General features: G+C 44.3%; 1 protein-coding gene across 1 annotated transcript in view; it reads right to left on the minus strand.

Annotated features, from left to right (window-relative positions):
- STS (steroid sulfatase) overlaps window positions 1–20,991 on the minus strand; it is a 333,313-nt gene that overhangs the window by 259,279 nt on the left and 53,043 nt on the right. The window contains exon 3 of the mRNA XM_063450160.1: window positions 10,957–11,078. Within this exon, the coding sequence (XP_063306230.1) occupies window positions 10,957–11,078 (122 nt within the window). The remainder of the gene's footprint in view (window positions 1–10,956; window positions 11,079–20,991) is intronic.

A 20,991-nucleotide genomic window follows, 5' to 3' on the forward strand; every position in this document is an offset into this window, starting at 1 on the left:
CTGGCAATGACGGGACGGGGGGGACGGGAAGAGGAACGATATGACCCCTCCCCCCCACATCCCACACGGCTACCTTACACCACCCAATTTAAACACTTCCACATCCCAAGGTCACTCACCTACACCCATGAGTCATAAGAACACACATTACACCCAGCATAAAACCAAACACCACAAGGCGACTTGAAGACACATGGGAGACTCCCACACCCGACCAGGGTGACTACCCCTCTCAGTTTACCCACAACCCTCCCCCACCTCCAAGTTTAGTACCTCCTTACCCCCTCTGTAACGTAACAGACCTGGCGGACAATGTCGCCACTACTTCAGGCAATAAACAAGAACAAGCACGCTCAAGAAGCTATAAACCCAGTCCTACGTACCAACGAGTCTAGCAGCCCACAAAACAGAAACCAGGCGGTACAACTCAAACCATAGAACTATAAACTTGAGAAAGCTATAGAGAGGAAGTTTGTGAAGATCATCCCCACACCCCTTTTCTACTATGTTATCCTCAATCCTGAAAAATGTATGGCAATTAGCAACTTAAGATGGTTACATGCAATGAGACTTCATAATGCAAGACAATATAATTACAATTGTAATTGTGAAATGCCTGAAATTGTACTCTTGTAAACACATACAGTTACACCTCCCTTATATCACCCTTTCATGTGTATAGTTCAATTTAGCCTGGGTGCAATCCCATGTTGAAAATATATAAACAGAAATAAAGAGATGCATTCCAAGGACTTGGTAGATGAAAAAAGGGGTAGTTTATTCCAATAGGTATAGCATTAAAAAATAGCATCCCTTATTAATGAGTATGAATAAGTAATACAAATTAACTGTACTCTACTTGTAAAGTTTGTTGTTTTCCTCCAAATGGCAGCAAGCTTTAAACCCCCTGCTAGTAAGATTACGTTGAAAAAAATACAAAATAATCCTATTTTTAGATGTCATTTTTGATAATTTTACATAACAGAAAAACTCACTTTGCAGTTGCTAAGAACCTAATGCAACTAATGATTTTGTCAATTCGAGCGACAAATAGTAGAAAAATACATGACTGAAGATAACTAAAGATGCACTGGGAATAATCTGTGAATCATATATCTTAATAAATACTGCAAATACATCTTATACAACACCTTCTAATCAAAAGAAGAGAGGTTTGTTATATAGCCTGAAGATAGAGGATAGTTCTTTCAGCCAGTAGTAGGAGTAATGAATCCGGCTCTGAGAGAATTCATCGTCTTTTATCTATAGGATTATCAAAGTTTTGCTGCCATCAAGAAGAATTATTACTTTAAAAATGACACAAGGAACATCAACTGTTTTGGTAGTTTCCATTCTCTAAAAGGGATGTTATTATTCTTAACTGTGTGCATATCTTTGTTTAAAGTATGATATTATATGAAAAGTAGTGAAATTGTGATGATTGTTTAAAACATAACTAATACTTAATATTTTAACTTATTCCTTTTTTAAGGTGGAATAAACACTGTAATAGGTTAGATAAATTGTTTAAATCTGTATTATTTAATGTATGTACTAGATGGGACTCATTAAATTTTGAGAGTATTCTGTTCTAAGCACCAATAATTCCTTTCCTCATACAATTAATACCAATTAGTGGATCCAGGACCGGCCCATCCATAGGCCCTGGTGGGGTCATGGCTCCAGGCAGCACTTTGACAGGAGTGGCATTTTTCAGCTCCTGTCAAAGCATGTTCCTATACTGCTTACCACCCTCCCCCCATTGAGTGCTGCTAAAATTATTTTAAAATAAATGATTCCTTACTTCCCCTCCCCACATGTTCCCATGCCCACCAATGAGCAGTTTGCCTGCGCTTCCCATAGATCAAGGGGGCACTCTTAGCAGCTTTACTGGCTGTCTGGAGTGCCCCCACATGATCACATGCCGGCAGGGATGGAGTACGAAGGCCGCCCGGCAGGATATGGAAAGACGTCATGATTCCAAAAGAGCATTGTACCGAGAGGGCGCAACGTCCATGAGCTGCCGCCCCCTACCTTGCGCCTAGAAAAGGTATTGATTCTAATAATGGGCTGCTTCCAACCTCCACTTGTGAGTGTAAGGGGGCTGCTTGTTGTGTTTGTATATATTAGATAGTGTGTGTGTGTGTGTGTGTGTGTGTGTGTATGTATGTATTGGGCAGTGTGTATATGCATTAGGGGAATAAAACAAAAACAGTGTGTAGAGTTGTCATATGCTATGAAACTCTGCATAATACACTTGGAAAATAGGGCAAAATTGAGGTAACATTAAATGTGAAATGTGTTTTAGATAATTCTGTCAAATTATAAGCAAGGACTGAAACATGAAAAGTCATTCAGTCATGGTATGCTAATTTACAAGAACAATCAATGCTAAATTGAAATTGGAACAAAAATCTCTTTATTAGGAACCTATAAAAAAAAAATAGCAATAGTTGTTGTGGGTCACAGACCACATGACATGTTTTGTATAATAATACACAAAACATACACAAAACACATACAAGATAATACACAAAACACATTGGGTCGTCTGTGATCCACAACAAATTATCACTTTGCCATTTCTTGTGTTGCTTTTTTTTTTCTAACAAAGAATAGTTTGCTTTTTTCCAACTTTACTTTGGCTGTACATTAGGACCAGTGATGCCCATATATTAATTTGTTACCAGTTTGTTGCTTCACAGACACCAGAGTTACAAAATGCAGCATGCTCAATGTTAAAGGGGAGAATTGTTTAAAGCGGCACTCATGCCGAACTTACCTTTCCCAATCGATTACTCTTCTCTCCCTCTCTCATGATCTGTTCTTCATTTTTCCTGTCTGCTCTAGTAGGGACTATTTCTCTTCTGGAGGTTTCCTACGACATGACCAGCGGAGGAGCAAAGTGTGCTTCGTGTCCAGTGGTCAGAGCAATTTTCCCACAACCTTTAGCTTTCCTCCCTGTTCCCATGATGCTTCCTGTCAGTATTGCTGAACGTCTTGTCACTTAGACAGGACGCCGGCAAAACTACCGAATTGCGTCCTAATAGAATGAGAACAGTTTCTCCATTTGTGTTAGGACGCAATTAATGAAACTCCTCTTGCAGTCGCTTAGTAGATAACTCCTTAATTCCCACGGTATTAGGGAGCCATCTAACAAAAGGCTGAAAAACCTCAATTGGTCTTTCAGCCACATTTGCTAATACTAAGAAAAGATGACTTACTATTAGTAAATTATCTGCCCCTACTCGCTATACCACGAGTACAGGCATGTCTAGTAAACAGTGAGCAGCCACTAGCTGCTCTCTGTTAAAAAAAACTACAAAAAAGCCCTAGTACCCTAAAGGATAATCAGGGGCGGGGGGGGGGGGAACCTATTGTCCTCCCCCCACCCCTGAGTGGTGGGTGGGGCCATAAAGGACAATGGGAGGGCCTACTGTCCTCTCCCCCGGCCCCCACCCCTGAGCGGTGGGTGGGGGCCATAAAGGATAATGGGGGGGGAAAACCTACTGTCGTCCTCCCCCCGGCCCCCACCCCTGAGTGGTGGGTGGGGGCCACAAAGGATAATGGGGGGGACCTACTGTCCTTCCCCTGGCCCCCACCCCTGCGCGGTGGGTGGGGGCCATAAATCACAATGGGGGGGATCTACAGTCCTCCCCACCTCTGAGCGGTGGGTGGGGGCCACCCCTGGCTTGAAATCCATCCAATCAGAGTGTTATGAGTTAAATTACACAGCGTGGGAAAGTTCTTTGGATTTTTCCATGATGTGTAAAATGACAATGAGCATTCTGATTGGCTTAAACCAACCAATCTGAGTGTTCTTAGCCTAATTGCAGGGCGGGGCAAGGCTTTATAAGCCTTCCCCCACCCTGCAGAGCTCAGTCTGCGCGGAGCCCTCCATGGGTGAAGATGGATTACTTTTTTTAGCGTCTGGTATTATGGTTTTTTTATTTGGCCTTTTCTGGGGCTGAAAAATTAAGATTTTAGAAGAAAGAAGACAGCAAATGGTAAGTTTTCTTTTTCTTTACAGGTTAGTTATTTTATTTCCCCCTCACTATTTTTAGGGTGAGGGGGGTAGGTAGGGGATATTTTTATTTGGGTGGGGGCCAAATTTGTATTACTGCTCAGGGGTGGGGGCCGGGGGGGGGGGACAGTAGGTCCCCCCCCTCATTTTCCTGTATGGCCCCCACCCACCACTCAGGGGTGGGGGCCAGGGGAGAGGACAATAGGTCCCCCCCTCATTGTCCTTTATGTGCAGGGATGGGGGCGGGGGGGAGGACAGTAGGTCCCCCACACCCATTGTGATTTATGGCCCTACCCATCATGCAGGGGTGTGAGCCGAAAGGGAGGACAGTAGGTTCTCCCCCCTCATTTTCCTGTATGGCCCCCACCTACTGCTCAGGGGTGGGAGCCAGGAGGGAGGACAGTAGGTCCCCCCACATTCATTTTTAGGGCTACTAGGGTTTTTGTGTTTTAGTTTAGTAGACATGCCCCTACTCGCGGTATAGTGAGTAGGGGCATTCTGGAGATTTTAAACCTTATGCTATTATGGGAGTCATATTGACCCCCATAGAGTGAGGGAGGACATGGGGGGGGGGGGCTTAGGAAGTGGCAGGGGGCACTGCCGCTTCTATCTTTACATTTTACAAGTAGGGGGCTGCAAGCCGGTAGCTCCCTCTTTGTAATAAACTGAACGAACAAACGAACACTGATATTCAGTGTTTGTTTGTTCATCTGAAATTTCTATTCATTCATTCGTCTTTCTGACGAATTAATGAATAGATGAAATTACCGTTCACATGACCAAGTGTTTACCTGGGCATGTGCGGGAATCTCACAGCGCTATCTAGTGTGGGCAGATGACGTGTCGCACAGGGACTTCATCTACCCACACAAAGATGGTGGCGTCCTGAATATAGATTGGGGGAAAATGAAGTAAAAAAATAGGTAATATGGGGAGCTTAGGGGGCATTTAGGGGTGACTAAAGGGTCAGTTAGAAGTAGTGGAGTCGGGAGGGGGGTTAAAAAAAACTGGATTCGGCCATGACAGTGCCGCTTTAAGTACATAAAATATTTAAATTGGAAAATCTGAGTAAAAGAGGGTAATAGAACTGTGCATTTGATATTAAATGAAGTGTGATTCACCTGAAAGAGTGATGGATGATTCTTCCAAAAACCTGAACTCTGAAATGATTTATGTACAAATCACAAAACAAATGAAACAGACAATGGGTGAAATTGTTTCATTAGTTTTTGAAACCACACAGGAGTGAAGGAAACGCTCTGCACAGCCTGGAGCAGCTTACTGCCCCACTGGATGACAGGAAATCCACCTTCCTAAGCACAAAGGTGGGCAAAGAGGAGGGAGCCTAAAACAGAGCTCAACCTTTGTATTTATGTGTGTGGCAGTACTTAAAAGTGTATGACAGTGTGTACCTGTGTGTAGGGCAGTATGTATCTGTATATATGTGTGTTTGTGTCTATGTATGTGCTGTGTATATGCGTATCTCAATGTGGCATTGTAAATCTGTATGCATATATGTGTGGCAGTGTGTATATGTGTTTGTAATATGTGCTTTTAATGGTGGTTCTGTTTTTCTGTATGTAGTGTTTCTATATGAGTGAGTGTATGTGTGACTATGAGCGTATCTGTGAATGTATGTTTTTGAGTACAATGTCTCCATGAGTGTTTGTCCTTTTTTGTAAGAGTATTTCTGTGTGTGTAGGGCAAAAGGACATAGAAACACATGAAATGGGATGTTTGAATTGAAAGGTAATTGACAAGTGATTCCAATTGGAAATGATAGGTAATTGTGTGGCAATGTGGAAATAATAAGTAAGAAGATGTACCGAGTGAAGAAAAAAAAAGAGAAGAAGCAGTATAAACAAAATATTTTAATTTATATATTGATATATTATATATTTATTAAATATATAATACATAACTGGCATAATTGGCAGGTACCGTTTTTGTTAATATGGGCATGTACAGGGAGTGCAGAATTATTAGGCAAGTTGTATTTTTGAGGATTAATTTTATTATTGAACAACAACCATGTTCTCAATGAACCCAAAAAACTCATTAATATCAAAGCTGAATATTTTTGGAAGTAGTTTTTAGTTTGTTTTTAGTTTTAGCTATTTTAGGGGGATATCTGTGTGTGCAGGTGACTATTACTGTGCATAATTATTAGGCAACTTAACAAAAAACAAATATATACCCATTTCAATTATTTATTTTTACCAGTGAAACCTATATAACATCTCAACATTCACAAATATACATTTCTGACATTCAAAAACAAAACAAAAACAAATCAGTAACCAATATAGCCACCTTTCTTTGCAAGGACACTCAAAAGCCTGCCATCCATGGATTCTGTCAGTGTTTTGATCTGTTCACCATCAACATTGCGTGCAGAAGCAACCACAGCCTCCCAGACACTGTTCAGAGAGGTGTACTGTTTTCCCTCCTTGTAAATCTCACATTTGATGATGGACCACAGGTTCTCAATGGGGTTCAGATCAGGTGAACAAGGAGGCCATGTCATTAGATTTTCTTCTTTTACACCCTTTTATTGCCAGCCACGCTGTGGAGTACTTGGACGCGTGTGATGGAGCATTGTCCTGCATGAAAATCATGTTTTTCTTGAAGGATGCAGACTTCTTCCTGTACCACTGCTTGAAGAAGGTGTCTTCCAGAAACTGGCAGTAAGACTGGGAGTTGAGCTTGACTCCATCCTCAACCCGAAAAGGCCCCACAAGCTCATCTTTGATGATACCAGCCCAAACCAGTACTCCACCTCCACCTTGCTGGCGTCTGAGTGGGACTGGAGCTCTCTGCCCTTTACCAATCCAGCCACGGGCCCATCCATCTGGCCCATCAAGACTCACTCTCATTTCATCAGTCCATAAAACCTTAGAAAAATCAGTCTAGAGATATTTCTTGGCCCAGTCTTGACGTTTCAGCTTGTGTGTCTTGTTCAGTGGTGGTCGTCCTTCAGCCTTTCTTACCTTGGCCATGTCTCTGAGTATTGCACACCTTGTGCTTTTGGGCACTCCAGTGATGTTGCAGCTCTGAAATATGGCCAAACTGGTGGCAAGTGGCATCTTGGCAGCTGCACGCTTGACTTTTCTCAGTTCATGTGCAGTTATTTTGCGCCTTGGTTTTTCCACATGCTTCTTGCGACCCTGTTGACTATTTTGAATGAAACGCTTGATTGTTCGATGATCACGCTTCAGAATCTTTGCAATTTTAAGAGTGCTGCATCCCTCTGCAAAATATCTCACTATTTTTGACTTTTCTGAGCCTGTCAAGTCCTTCTTTTGACCCATTTTGCCAAAGGAAAGGAAGTTGCCTAATAATTATGCACACCTGATATAGGGTGTTGATGTCATTAGACCACACCCCTTCTCATTACAGAGATGCACATCACCTAATATGCTTAATTGGTAGTAGGCTTTCGAGCCTATACAGCTTGGAGTAAGACAACATGCATAAAGAGGATGATGTGGTCAAAATACTCATTTGCCTAATAATTCTGCACTCCCTGTAAATGAAAGCACTTATTTGACATAGGGGTGAAAACAAATCACTTACAAATGGGTTGATTGATTGCATTATATATATATATATATATATATATAAACAGAAATAAACAGAAATAAAGAGAACGGGTCGAAACGTCGGCTATTTTTTAATGCTATACCTATTGGAATAAACTACCCCTTTTTTCATCTACCAAGTCCTTGGAATGCATCTCTTTATTTCTGTTTATATATTTTCAACATGGGATTGCACCCAGGCTAAATTGAACTATACACATGAAAGGGTGATATATATATATATATATATATATATATCCAAAAGAAAAGAGAGCACTCAAGGACTTGTCGGGTAAAGTGAATTTAATCTATAGATTAATACATTTTATAAACCAGTCAACGTTTCAGTTCTTACATCAGAACTTTCTTCAGGATATGGGTCCCAGACGATCTTGTAATATTTGCCAGTGAAACCATCTGGGCCTGGACTTTTGACCAGGGGTAGGTGTTTTATTGTCTGTTGTACTTCCCAATTTGCTATTGGGGCCCAGACATTGCGTGGGATAGTGGATTTAATCCTTGTGCTAGCAATCGACCGCACATGCCTCCTTGTGTATAGTACCTATGTCTAGTCATGTCTAGGCTGGCTTTGCTTTTGGAGATATTATTTGTGCAGCTAAGCAATGGGCTCAAGACACTGGGAAGCAGGAGTGCAAGACCTTTGAAATAAATATATATATATATATATACACACACACACACACACACAATTGCACTCCTGCTTCCCAGTGTGTATATATGTACAGTAGTGCAATATGTACTGCAGTGCACTAATGTACATTATAGTATTATACAGTGTTTAAGTATTATGCAGCTCCACGAAGATTTCAAGTGTATTACATATTCCTCCTACACACACACACACACACACACACACACACACACAACATTCAGCCACTATACATAGTCTCACACACACAACACAGTCTCACACACACATACAACACTCAGCGACCACACACACACAAACACTAACAAAAAAGTGCCCACCCTGTGTAGGGCCCTGGGAAATCTTAATCCAGATCTATTTATGTATTATATATTTAGTAAATATATTATGTATCAATATATAATTTCAAATATTTTGTTTATACTGCTTCTTCTCTTTTTTTCTTCACTAGGTACATCTTCTCACTTAATCTGTGAAGCAAATGGTGTGAAAATATGTTGCAGTGTCATCATTCACAATAAAATTAAAGAAAAATAACACTTTTATCTGCACTCCACAATTATTTTCCAGCTGACACACTGATATTTAAATGTCTGAAATATAAATGTAGCTTTGTTGTGTGAGAGTGTGTCTGTGTACCCATATAATCTGTTGTGATGAACTTCATTGATTCAACTGTATACCTATTTTTGGGCCACCCTGTACAGACATAATATTCAGATTTTGAAGTTGACTGATGAGCCAATTTTCACGCATTTTTGGTTCATCTGAACGGTTATTCCCAAAACAATTGAATAAAAAAATTGAATTCCAACCTGAATAATGCCACAAAGTATGTCAATTGGTTAACTCTAACAGCACTATACACATCATAGCACATGTGTCATACAGCATGCACACATAATTAATTCCTCTGTTAGATACCTAAGCATGTGGGTGCAAACTCAAGGGATCATGACGCAGTGAAGTTCTGAAGCACTGGAGTGCAGTTGAGGTAAGTAAGCTTTTTACTTACCCCTGTTGCGCCATTGCTTAACCCCTTAAGGACCAAACTTCTGGAATAAAAGGGAATCATGACATGTCACACATGTCATGTGTCCTTAAGGGGTTAATGCTGCAATAGAACATTACTGGGGTGAAGAAACAAGGGACTGTCACTGTGACTGTTCCTCTTTCAAGCTTTCCTGGAACTCAAAGATATTCGTCTTACGTGCGCACTTACATACCTTACAAGGCATATCTATCCTCACTCAAGCATACAGACAGGGTTATCCACTAAAGTGTACATTGTCAGAATTTCAAAGTAAACTTCAATATTCCACGCACAATGTTCAATGTTCAAACTGAAAACATAGCTGATATTGTTTCTATTTTCTGCCCTTTTTGGTCTTAAATTTGGACTTGCATTTTGGTAATTCACACTTTAGTAAATGACCCTGATATACTGGTCTAGCATTACCCCTAAGAAAATGATCATGACCAACAATAAACAAATAAATAATAACAAGAAGAAAAAAAAAGTAACAACACAAATTGCACCTAACAATCTCAATTTCTCAAGGGAATAGTAGATTATAGTATTATTTCAACAGTGTCAGAGTAAATATTTGTAACAAATTGATCATCATACCCAGCTGGAATCAATTATTTGGATATTAGATGACAGTATAGGGCATATGAATTACAGTGAATTAGCTGCATTATAGAAACATCACATGGATATAAGAGGTTTTTTGGAAGCTGTGGTTTTAAAACACCTGAGGATCTACCTTTTGGGCAACCCTGTAAACAAGTTTAGCTTAATGAAGCAGTTATGGTGTATAGATCATGCCCCTGCAGTCTCACTGCTGAATTCTCTGCCATTTAGGAGTTAAATTACTTTGTTTATGTAGCACTTGTCACAACACTTGCACAGTCTTCATAAAAATGTTCTGTAAAGAGAGACCTAATGTTTAAACTTCATTTATTGCACATTCTGTTTAATTTAGAATTTCTACTCTCCTGCTCTGTTAATAGCCTGGTAAACCCTGCAGGTGTGTCCTATAGTATTCCTTTGAACATACAGACATTTTGAAGAGGAGAATAATATCCCAGCTTTGCTTTTCCACAAGACTCTTAATTAGGGTTGCTCTCAAAGGGACGCTACTAATACTTCGGTAAAGAGCACTTAAATTTACTTAAAGTTTGTGTCTCTCAGTGTGTGTATATATTTGTGTCTATCAGAATGTGCGAGCATTTGTCAGTGTGTGTCTACCAGTGTGCCTCTGTGTGTGTGGCAGTCAGTATCCTTGCAAGTGTTTTTGTCTATGTGCATGTGTGATTATGCATGTGTGTGTCTTGGAATATGTGTTAAGGAGACCCACCAATCAAGTTTTGTGTGGGCCCCAAACAGTCTGATAACAGCCCTTCAAATAAAAAACAAAAAAAATATATAGATTTTTCTTCTCTCACACTCAATGCATGACTTTATAACAGAATGGATTGAGAATTAATTTTTTGCATATATGTTTCTAACATAGTAGTGAGATACTGTAGCTAGTTCCCTTGTGAGGTCTGTATATCATCTCAGCCTAACAGTTGTCATAGCAATGAATGCAAGTGACGTGCATATGTATTTCCTCATTGCTAATGGCATAAAAATCATATGAGCAAAGATGTATATATACAATAAAGGACCATACCGGATCTTACTGGATATCTGCCTGTAAGAAAGGCTGAACGACTCGGAGTGCACAATGGAGAAGCGGTTAAATGTTGGGTAAATGTTACGCCCTCTTTAGCTAATCGGTCAATATTTGGTGTCCTGAAAAACAAACTTTATTTGATAAGGATAAAAATAATGATTACATTAGTAAGCACATTACAGATATTATATATGTCTACTCAATCAATAACAGTCTGAGGAATGATAATAAAAAACAATGATGGGGCGTGGCCTGACCAGGGATCGAACTGGACGTGGCTGTGTAGAGCTCCGGCCCCAACGCACAATCTAAAGCTTACTTTAGCAGTATTTTAGACACGAATCGATAACTATTGCCAAGCATGGAGAAGCGGAACCTCAAGAAACAGCCCAGGAGGGGAACCGAGGGGGGTACGTCGGTCCTGGACCTGATGACGGCCCATAAAGCCGGGTCTCCGGATCCCCAAGATGGCGCCGGACGGAGCCCCTCACACCGACCATGCTCACCACACGAGGCACTGGGTGAAAGAAGAAACAAGGGCGAAACTTCGCAAATCTTGGACCGCCTCGCTGAAGTCCAGGCTTACCTGGCAGGCGAAATCGTGAACTCCACAGCGGTCCTCCGAGGTGAGATTGCGGCCTTGGGTACACGCACTGCCCAACTCGAGGAGCGGATGGAGGCCACAGCCAAGGCCCATAATGCGGCGGTGACCCACCTTAACGGCCTGGCGGCCCGGATGACTGACGCAGAGCTGGCTATCGAAGATATGTCCAATAGATCGAGGAGAAATAATCTCCGTGTTCGTGGCCTACCGGAGGGCGAAACGGAGGGCATGCTGCCGACCATCCTTATGGCGTTGTTTAGACCCCTTCTGCCGGATCTCTCCGAAGATCGATGGCACATGGAAAGGGCTCATCGTGCCCTCCGAACGAGAAGGGCTGAAATCAACTCCCCTCGGGATGTAATTGTCCGCTTTCTGTTCTACCAGACGAAGGAAGCACTAATGCGCAAAACCAGAGAGGCCAAGTTAATGCATGACGGCAAGGAACTACAGGTATACCAAGATTTAGCCCCCAGCACGCTGCAGAGGAGGCGAGAGTGGAGGCCCGTTACGGAAGCCCTGCGAGGGGCGAACATCCAGTATGCTTGGGGGTTCCCATTTCGCCTGATGGCTTTTAGAGGGGGGAAGACCTTTACCCTGACCCCTAACGGAGACCCGAGAGGCTTCATGGATGCCCTGGGAGTAGCTGCTCGAGGGGACCTACCAGATATGAGGCCTACGCAACAGGTGCTGGACCCTCTCCCGATTGAATGGCAGGAGGTGGGAGCTCGTCGGCGATGACCTCGGAGGCCGGTATGGTATGTTGGCCCTGGGATAAATCTCCTCGAAGCAGAGGCCCTGTGGGGGGGGAACGGGACTGTGCTTGGGTGGGTTTTTTGGGCATGCGGAACCCTGGACCTCCCTGGGCTCTCGGTGCTGGATTGGTGAGCGGGGGGCTACTGCGGTACTGGGGAGGGGGCCCTGGGGGATTTGTTCCGGCCATCCAGGCAACTGATGAGGGGGCTGGGGACTGTCTCCCATGCACGATCGACTGGCCTCCCAGTGTGTGTGAGAATGGGAGCGAAGCTTCGCAGCAGGGAGCCTCGGACTCTTCCATACAGGCCCCGGGGAGGCTTACAGTTGCAGGACTGACACAAACACTATGGGTTCTTTGATAGATTTATCGCCCAAGCGGCCCCCTAGCCTGATGTACCCTGTTTATAGTTTCACTCTTACTTGTTTTATGCATGAAGGCAGGGGTACGTGAGTTTCCTACCGCTTTAGGGGGGCCGGCGCTCTGGGTAATCTGCACGACAGGTTGACCGGGCCCGGTGTACTGCCGGGAACCATGGCTTCTAAGCAAACCCGTGCAGAAGTTGCTGTTATTTTTCTTCTCCAGTTTTTTAATCAAAAGAGGGGGGTATGTCTTAGGAAGGATTAATGGTGGCCGGGGTACAATCGTACCGACGGAGATAATGGGACTAGGTTACAAGACATAGCTCATAACCGTAGTCACCTCCCGACGACGACCATAAGTCTTCACAGTATTTTACACGTTAACACATAAATGTACTTAAAATAAAAAAAATAAAAAAAAAAAAAAAATAAAGACGAAAAAAGGGGGAGACGGTAGAATTAAAACGCAAAAAACAAAAACAAAAAAAGGGTGAAACCACCATTACATTAAAAGTTCTCTTTGCACCATGTATGTAGACTAGTTACAGGTAATGTGTATCTCATGGGGGGATAAAGGAGTACAAACGAAAAATGTAAACTGTTTACAAAATATAGTTTTCTGATTAATAACGCAGGAACTAAAGTAAATAAGTGAATTGTCAAACAGATAAGATCACAAAGGGCAGGTTGACTGGAAGCCGCCATTATTGTATAAGTACGACCTAGAGGCGAGAACTTAGTGTGTGACCCTGCCTGGGACGTCAACGGAGACCCCGGACACCCCGAGGGCCGTAGGGGCATGGTTGCAGTGCCTATCCCATGTGGATAGCCGCTGGGGGCCGCATAGCGGCACTAGGATCCTGGGGGGTCGAGGGGGGAGGTTGAGAGTAGAAAGGGACACGGATTGGAGGAGTGAGGGCTACTGCCCGTTTTAGGGATAGGGAGTCCCAAGTCGCACGGCCATACTGCTGTTTCTAACCCCCCTTCCTTTGAAGTATTTTTTGATGTATTTGTTGAAATGTTATGTTGTCAAGTGGTTGCATGCTTACACACATTGCTTTACCGGTAGCGGAGCCTTAGGGCGGGCGAGCACTCTGTACGGCGCCCCAGATGCCCCTATTGGAGGGCAATTTCGTTGCCATGCTGTGTATGTCACAATGTCTATGTACAATTTCAGTAAACTCCATTGTGCTGAGGGGGATGGGCTCGCGATCCCGCATATTCCTCCGAGCGCTGGACGCGGTTGGAATGCGGGGTCTTGACCCCACTGACGCCTGGCGGAGAGTAAGACCAGGCACTATTGGTGGAGCGCGAGATGCGCACCACTCTCTTTTATTTGATTCAATTTCTTTTTTTTTTGTTTCCCTCTTATTCTCTCTTTCCTTTCTTCCTTTTCCTGAATTCCAGTTTCTCTCTTTTTCCCTGTTTTATCCTGGGGGCAGGGGCGTCGCGGAGGGGGTGGGGGGCGGGGGCGTGGGGGGGACAGAGGTGGGCGTGCACTGCAGCAGACCGAGTGGAACGGACTATGGCAGTTAAAATAACTTCCCTGAACGTTAAGGGGCTTAACTCCCCAACCAAACGGAGACTATTATTTAGAGAAATTAAGAGAATGAGGACAGACATAGCTTTTATTCAAGAAACGCATCTCCCCCGACAGGCTAAATTTAAACTTAAAGACCACACATATAGCTCGACCCATGAAGCCAGGGCTTTATGCAAACGCAATGGAGTGGCGATCCTGATACGGAATAGCTGCCCCCTCAAGGTAGTAGCCACTGAATCCGACACGGAGGGTCGGTATGTGATAGTCTCAGGCACCTTGCTTTCCCATCAGGTCCATTTAGTTAATGTATACGCCCCAAACCGCCCAGAGGCAGCCTTCTGGGAGTCAATACAGTCCAAATTACAGACACTACCTCGTGGGATGATCATTGTAGGGGGGGACATGAACGCGACACCTTGTCCAGCAGTGGACAGGAAGACAGACGGTGGCATGCATAGGTCACAGGGCAGGGGGAGCCAGGACAAACTGCTACAAACTTTCATTGCGGGCTCGGGGTTGGTAGACGCGTGGAGAGCGCATCATCCAAGCACAAAAGATTACACCTTCTTTTCGGCCCCGCATGGATCCTATTCCAGGATCGATATGTTCCTGGTCAATACCGGGTGCCTACCGAGGATACTCGGCACGGACATTGGGACTATCTCCTGGTCGGATCATGCCGACATCTCACTAACCCTGGGGAGGCTATGCGAAGCGACCCCGTGGACGTGGCGTCTTAACACTTCTTTGCTGAAAGACCCGGATATAGCAAGCCAGATTAGGGCAGAGCTCGAACAATTTTTCGAGACCAACACAACCCCAGATGTGACACTAGCCACCGTGTGGGCGGCCCATAAAACGGTGATAAGAGGCACACTCATCAAAGTAGCGACAGCTAGAAAGAAATTGAAATTTCAGAAGCTGGAGGGCCTCCTGATAGACCTTAAGAGGGCGGAACAACAAAACCAGGGTAACCCGACGGAGCGCACCGCAGAGCGCTTGCGAGAGGTAAGGTTGGCAATACGCCAGCTGCTCCTTGACGACACGGCTAGATCCCTTACGTGGTCCAGGAGGAACTTCTACGAACATGCGAACAAAATGGATACCCTATTAGCCAGGGTCCTGAAACCTAGGCACCGCGGGGGACACATTACGTCCATAAAACACAAAGATGGCTCGACTAAAACTGGTCCACGGGATATCGCAGAGGTCTTCACGGACTATTATAAATCTCTGTACAATCACACCCCGGGTTCCGAGATGCGGGAGGCTGGGGAAGAGGCTCGGACGCGGCGATTCCTGGCAGACTTAGGACTGCCCAAACTAGATCAGGCAGGGGCAGACGTACTAGCGGCAGAAATCACAAATGAGGAGGTAGCGCAAGCTATAGCCGCCCTAAAGGGGAAGAAAGCTCCGGGACCTGACGGGTTCGACGGAAGCTACTATAAGGAATTCCGTGAGGAGCTGACCCCTCGCTTAACGGCTCTTTTCAACGAATTTAGATCGGGAGGCGATCCAGATTTAGATATGTCACTAGCGACCATTGTCCTAATACCGAAGCCGGACAAGGACCCGGGCCTCCCGAGTAGCTATAGGCCGATTTCCCTTATTAACCACGACATGAAGATTTTAGCAAAAATTCAAGCGACGAGACTAAACCCCTATTTGACCACTTTGGTGGACGCGGATCAAGTGGGATTTGTGCAAAACAGACAATTGTTCGAGAACACCCGCAGGAACATTGACATCATTTGGAAGCAGAAAGTTACACACACTAAGACTATGCTAGTATCTTTGGACGCTGAAAAAGCGTTTGACAGGGTCACATGGACGTACCTATTCACACTACTATCTCATATTGGTTTCCCTGATCATGCGATGACCCTGATCAAAGCCATGTATAGCAATGCGCGAGCGCAAGTAAAAATCTCTGGAGCCCCGCTGACCCCTTTCAGGCTGTATAATGGCACCAGACAGGGCTGCCCCTTGTCCCCGCTCCTATTTGTACTCTCCTTGGAGCCGTTGCTCCAGGCCCTCAGGAAACACCCGGACATTCAGGGGGTTCGAGTGGGGGGCAGGGAATTCATAGTATCGGCATATGCGGATGATGTGCTCTTGACGCTCACTGACCCCATCCACTCGCTGCGGGCCTTGCAAGGGGTCCTAAAGGACTTCGGAGCTGTGTCAGGCTACAAAGCCAACATGTCCAAGTCTAGCGCCCTTCCTATTGCGATCTCAGAAGTAGAATTGGCTGCTCTTCAGAGGGAACACCACATACACATAGAGCGACAGACGATTAAATATCTAGGCATTAAATTGACAGCAGACCCGGACCATCTACTGCAACAAAACTACACACCACTCATAAAACAACTCATTAGGGAACTGGAGGCATGGAATGAAAAGCCTATATCTTGGATAGGGAGAATACATGCAGTCAAAATGAATATACTACCTAGGATTCTATTCCTTTTTCAATCTCTGCCCATACATCTCTCCAAGTCGCACCTTGCGCCCCTGCAGCAGGCGATAGGGAATTTCGTGTGGCAAAATAAACGTCACAGAATCTCGAGACTCACCCTATATAGGCCAAAGAATAGAGGAGGCCTGGGTCTACCTAACCTATATGGATACTACTTGGCGACACAATTGTCGCAGATAGTTTTATGGCACTCTCCGCCTGGAGAAAGGAAATGGGTAGACCTGGAGTCGCTGATGGTGGGGGCAGATATACCGCAGCTACTAATTTGGGTTCCCAAAGATAAAAGACCAATTGTTAGGGCCACATGCCCAGCTATATTGAATTCTATGCACATATGGGATAGGACCCAGCTGAGGTATGGCCTAGCGTCTGCCCCGTCTCCGTTGATGCCTTATTTGCGAAATAGGGCATTCCCCCCGGGTATGTCGGCAAGGAACTTTAGGAATCTAGAACGCATAGGCCTGCAGCGCATTCACCAATTAGTGCAGGGCTCAGAAGTGATATCATTTAGCGACCTACAACAAAGGGGTCACCTCACACCTGCAGATTTCTTCAGATACCTTCAAGTAAGGGATTTCGTAAGACTCCCATGGGTCCGAGCTGCGGCCCAAACACCCATGACTTTTTTTGAAAGAATCTGCCTTCGAGACCATATGCCTACGGGTCTGATAACCCAGTTGTACGCTCACCTCTGCTCTGTGTCCACTGTAGAGGGCGACATGGCCTATATCGACCAGTGGGAGAGGGACTTAGGGGAGCACCTAGAGGGGGTGGAATGGCAGGAGATCTGGGAAGCCAATCATAGATCTTCTGTGTGCGTAACGATGCAGGAGCAAGCAGTTAAGACGCTGTTTCGTTGGTATACAACCCCGGTTAAGCTATGCCACATGAGGAAGTGTCCTACAGACTTCTGCTGGAGGGGTTGCGGGATGAAAGGGACCTATATCCACATGTGGTGGGAATGCCCCCTGATGGTACGCTTTTGGCAACAGGTTAGAGATATGATGGCCCAGGTATTTTCCAGACCCCCTCCCTGGGACCCGTGGCTATACCTGCTCAGTCGAACGGTAGAAGGGTGGACGAGACGTGAACAAAAACTCATTCATAAATTTACACTGGCAGCTAGGAGAGCAGTGGCGGCTGATTGGCTTAAACAGACCACGCCGGCCATAGCGGGGGTACTTAACAGAATGAGAGAGGTGTACGTGATGGATGACCTGACGGCACGGGTTAGAGGAACGCAGACACAATTCCAAAAAATTTGGGCGCCCTGGGAAAATAGCCCCTGGTGCTAGGACCGGCAGAGGTATCGACAACTGCGAGTACTTAGACTGACGACAGTGGGCCCCTAATGGCTCCCGCCCCACCCCGCCCCACGCCCTACCCTTCTATCTTTGACCTCTCTCTTTCCCCCTTTTCTTTGCTTTTATTTTTATGGTTAGCATATATTTGCCAGAGGCTGCTGGGTGGGATCTACCCGGGAGACGTAGTCACTACTGCTGTGCATGGGCTAGGCCCTATCGGGAGCCTCACTCACCACAGGGGCCTCCTTGCTAGGGGAGGGCACGCGTTACTGCTGCTCTTAGGCCCGTATGCACTAAAGCTGCATGATATGCCCCAGACTACATGTAGCGTACTGATTATCTCTGCGAAGTGACAAATGGCTGCTGGCATAACCATCCAGATCTCGGGGGATCACTACGACAGCCTCTGATACGAGAGTGGGTTGTCATTGACCACCTGTATAGCTCATGTTTACAGATGCAGTTAGGTTAAGGCTACCTGTGTATGCTAGGGGAGTCGCCCTTGGCCTGCCGACAAGAATCACTGAACGCATAAATAAATAAAGGGGCTGGTCGGCCAGGAAAGCTCAACTACAGAGGGTCATACACACCCGCTGTCTATGTTTTTTCTTTTCTTAAAATATAAAAAATTGTGCAATATGTTTTTCTATGCCATGTATATATTGTTTTGATGTTTGCCGCCTACGTCAGCTGTCGTGGCTACGTAAGCCCGTTGTTATGTCATGCACAACTATAAATAAAGAATTTAAAAAAAAACAAAAAAAAAACAATGATAATTATGAATGTGACAGAAGACTCCTGGACTTTAGGAAACTGAGAGTGGAAGTTATGGTGCAATTAGTCTTGCAGGCAAAGTGAAGCACATTTGATTAAAGGATTTTGGGACCATTCAAAGTCCTCTCTCTTTTTAAAGAACATTCCAAACACCATAACCACTACTGCTCACTGTAGTGGTTTTGGTGCCTGGAATGTCCTCACTTTCTCCCATTCTAAGTAGTTGAACAATTGTAGAATAGTTTGAATTCTTATTTGGGGTCGGTTCGGCACTACCAGATCTAATCCCTATGGAGAGTCAGAATCTCCTAAGTAGGAGTTTCAATCAGCTCTCCTAAGCCAAGCTCTGCAATACAGGCTAGCTGATTGCTCTCAACCAATCAGAATAACAGCACCACTGGGTCTAACTCAGACAGAGGGTTTCCACTTCCCCATAGAATGCAGTAGAGGCTGGGAGTGATGCCTAATGAACCCCAGGGAAGAAGTCAAATCATTCCTTATAATGGGGAATCCAGTGCACTACTGGCACCATAAGAGGGCACCTTCATCTCAGTCATCTAACCATAATAAAGTGTCCATGACAAATTGCAAGTTTTGTTCCATTTTTCTTAATGGTAAATTGATTTTTGTATTTAGTGTATGTATTTCATGTTTATAGTATTATGTACCATTGTACAGCACTATGGAATTTGCTGGCGCTATATAAATAATAAAATAATAATACTTAATTTAGAAATGATTGTTATTTATAAATTTTAAAGGAAGATTCCATGCACCATGACCACTACAGCTCCCTATAGTGAGTATGGTGTCAGGGATGCCCTAGCACTCCCTACTGTTACTAGTCAAACAATTTGACAAACATATCTGAGGTCTGCTACCTTATGGAGAGCCGGAAGCTATCTGCATGAAGACCGGTGATGCAAGAGTGATCAGCTGACACTCTGCAAATGAGCTAGCCCTGCACGGCAATGTTTAGCTTAAGAGCGAGGTAAGTTATTAAGCCATTCGAAAACAGTTTGACTTTTTACATTTGTGGGAGCAGCAGAACACACCTGGTATCATAACTACTACAACATTCTTTAGTGGTCAGTGTGCTTGGAGTACTTCTTTAACCCCTTAATGACACAACTTCTGGAATAAAAGGGAATCATGACGGAATATATCCGTCGTCTGTCCTTAAGGGGTTAAAGGAACACTGTAGCTTTAGGAAAACATATCTGCTACAGCCCTGATGCCCCTTATCAATTAGGTACCCCATGGAAAAATTTTTTAAATGAAAATAAAGCAAAATATTCACCTTTTCCCAAGTGCCAGAATTCCCTCTGTGTATCATCCTGGAGGTGTGCCTAATAATAATGGGCCAACCCAATGCTCCGCATAGAGGAGCAATGAGAACCTTAGGCACATGCGTGGCACTTGCCGCAATGCACTTAAGATTCTGCTAAAAAGAATCATTACATACAATGATTCTCTATAACCGACCAGGACGGCACTGTACATAAGCATGTGACATCATGGTATGTTACAGAATGAGAGGAAGTATGATTCCCATCTCTCATACCCACAAGGCTTGAAGGCATAGCTTGAAGCTGCACTTACAAGCCCTCTAATTTGTAAACTAATACTAACAGAATGGAAGGCAGATAACAACTTAACATAAGTTGTTAAAGTGCCTATAGTGTCCCTTTAAGCATAGAAAGCTATTGATATTTCAATAATAAGTACAAAATTATGTATAGTATTATTTGTTTATATTTTTATTAAAGTGTTACTTGAAATCGTTGATTACTAAGAGTTATCAAAGAGTTTAATCCCTTCAGGACCGCTGACGGTTCAGGACCGTCAGGGGTAAAACGTGCGTTTGGACCGCTGACGGTCCTGAACCGTCATAGTGAAAAACGGGCTGCGGGAAGCGATCAAAGATCGCTCCCGCCAGTATAACCCTGTAACTATCTGCCAGACATCCCAGGCAGATAGTAACAGCCAATTGCGGCGCGTGAGCGATCCGCGATCGCTCACAATTGGCTGCTGTCAAAGTGGGTGTTACAAACACTCATTTTGACAGTGATCTCTGCCCCTCTCTCCTCTGTAGCGTTTTGTGAGGCGAGAGAGACAGAGATCGTGATAGTTTGTTGCAGCAGAAGTGTTCCAGAGCTTTATACAGTATCTAAAGTGAATAAAAAAAAAAACAGTTTTAACCCCTTCCCTG

The sequence above is a fragment of the Pelobates fuscus genome, chromosome 1 (assembly GCF_036172605.1).
Source record: "Pelobates fuscus isolate aPelFus1 chromosome 1, aPelFus1.pri, whole genome shotgun sequence".
NCBI classification, from domain to species: domain Eukaryota; kingdom Metazoa; phylum Chordata; class Amphibia; order Anura; family Pelobatidae; genus Pelobates; species Pelobates fuscus.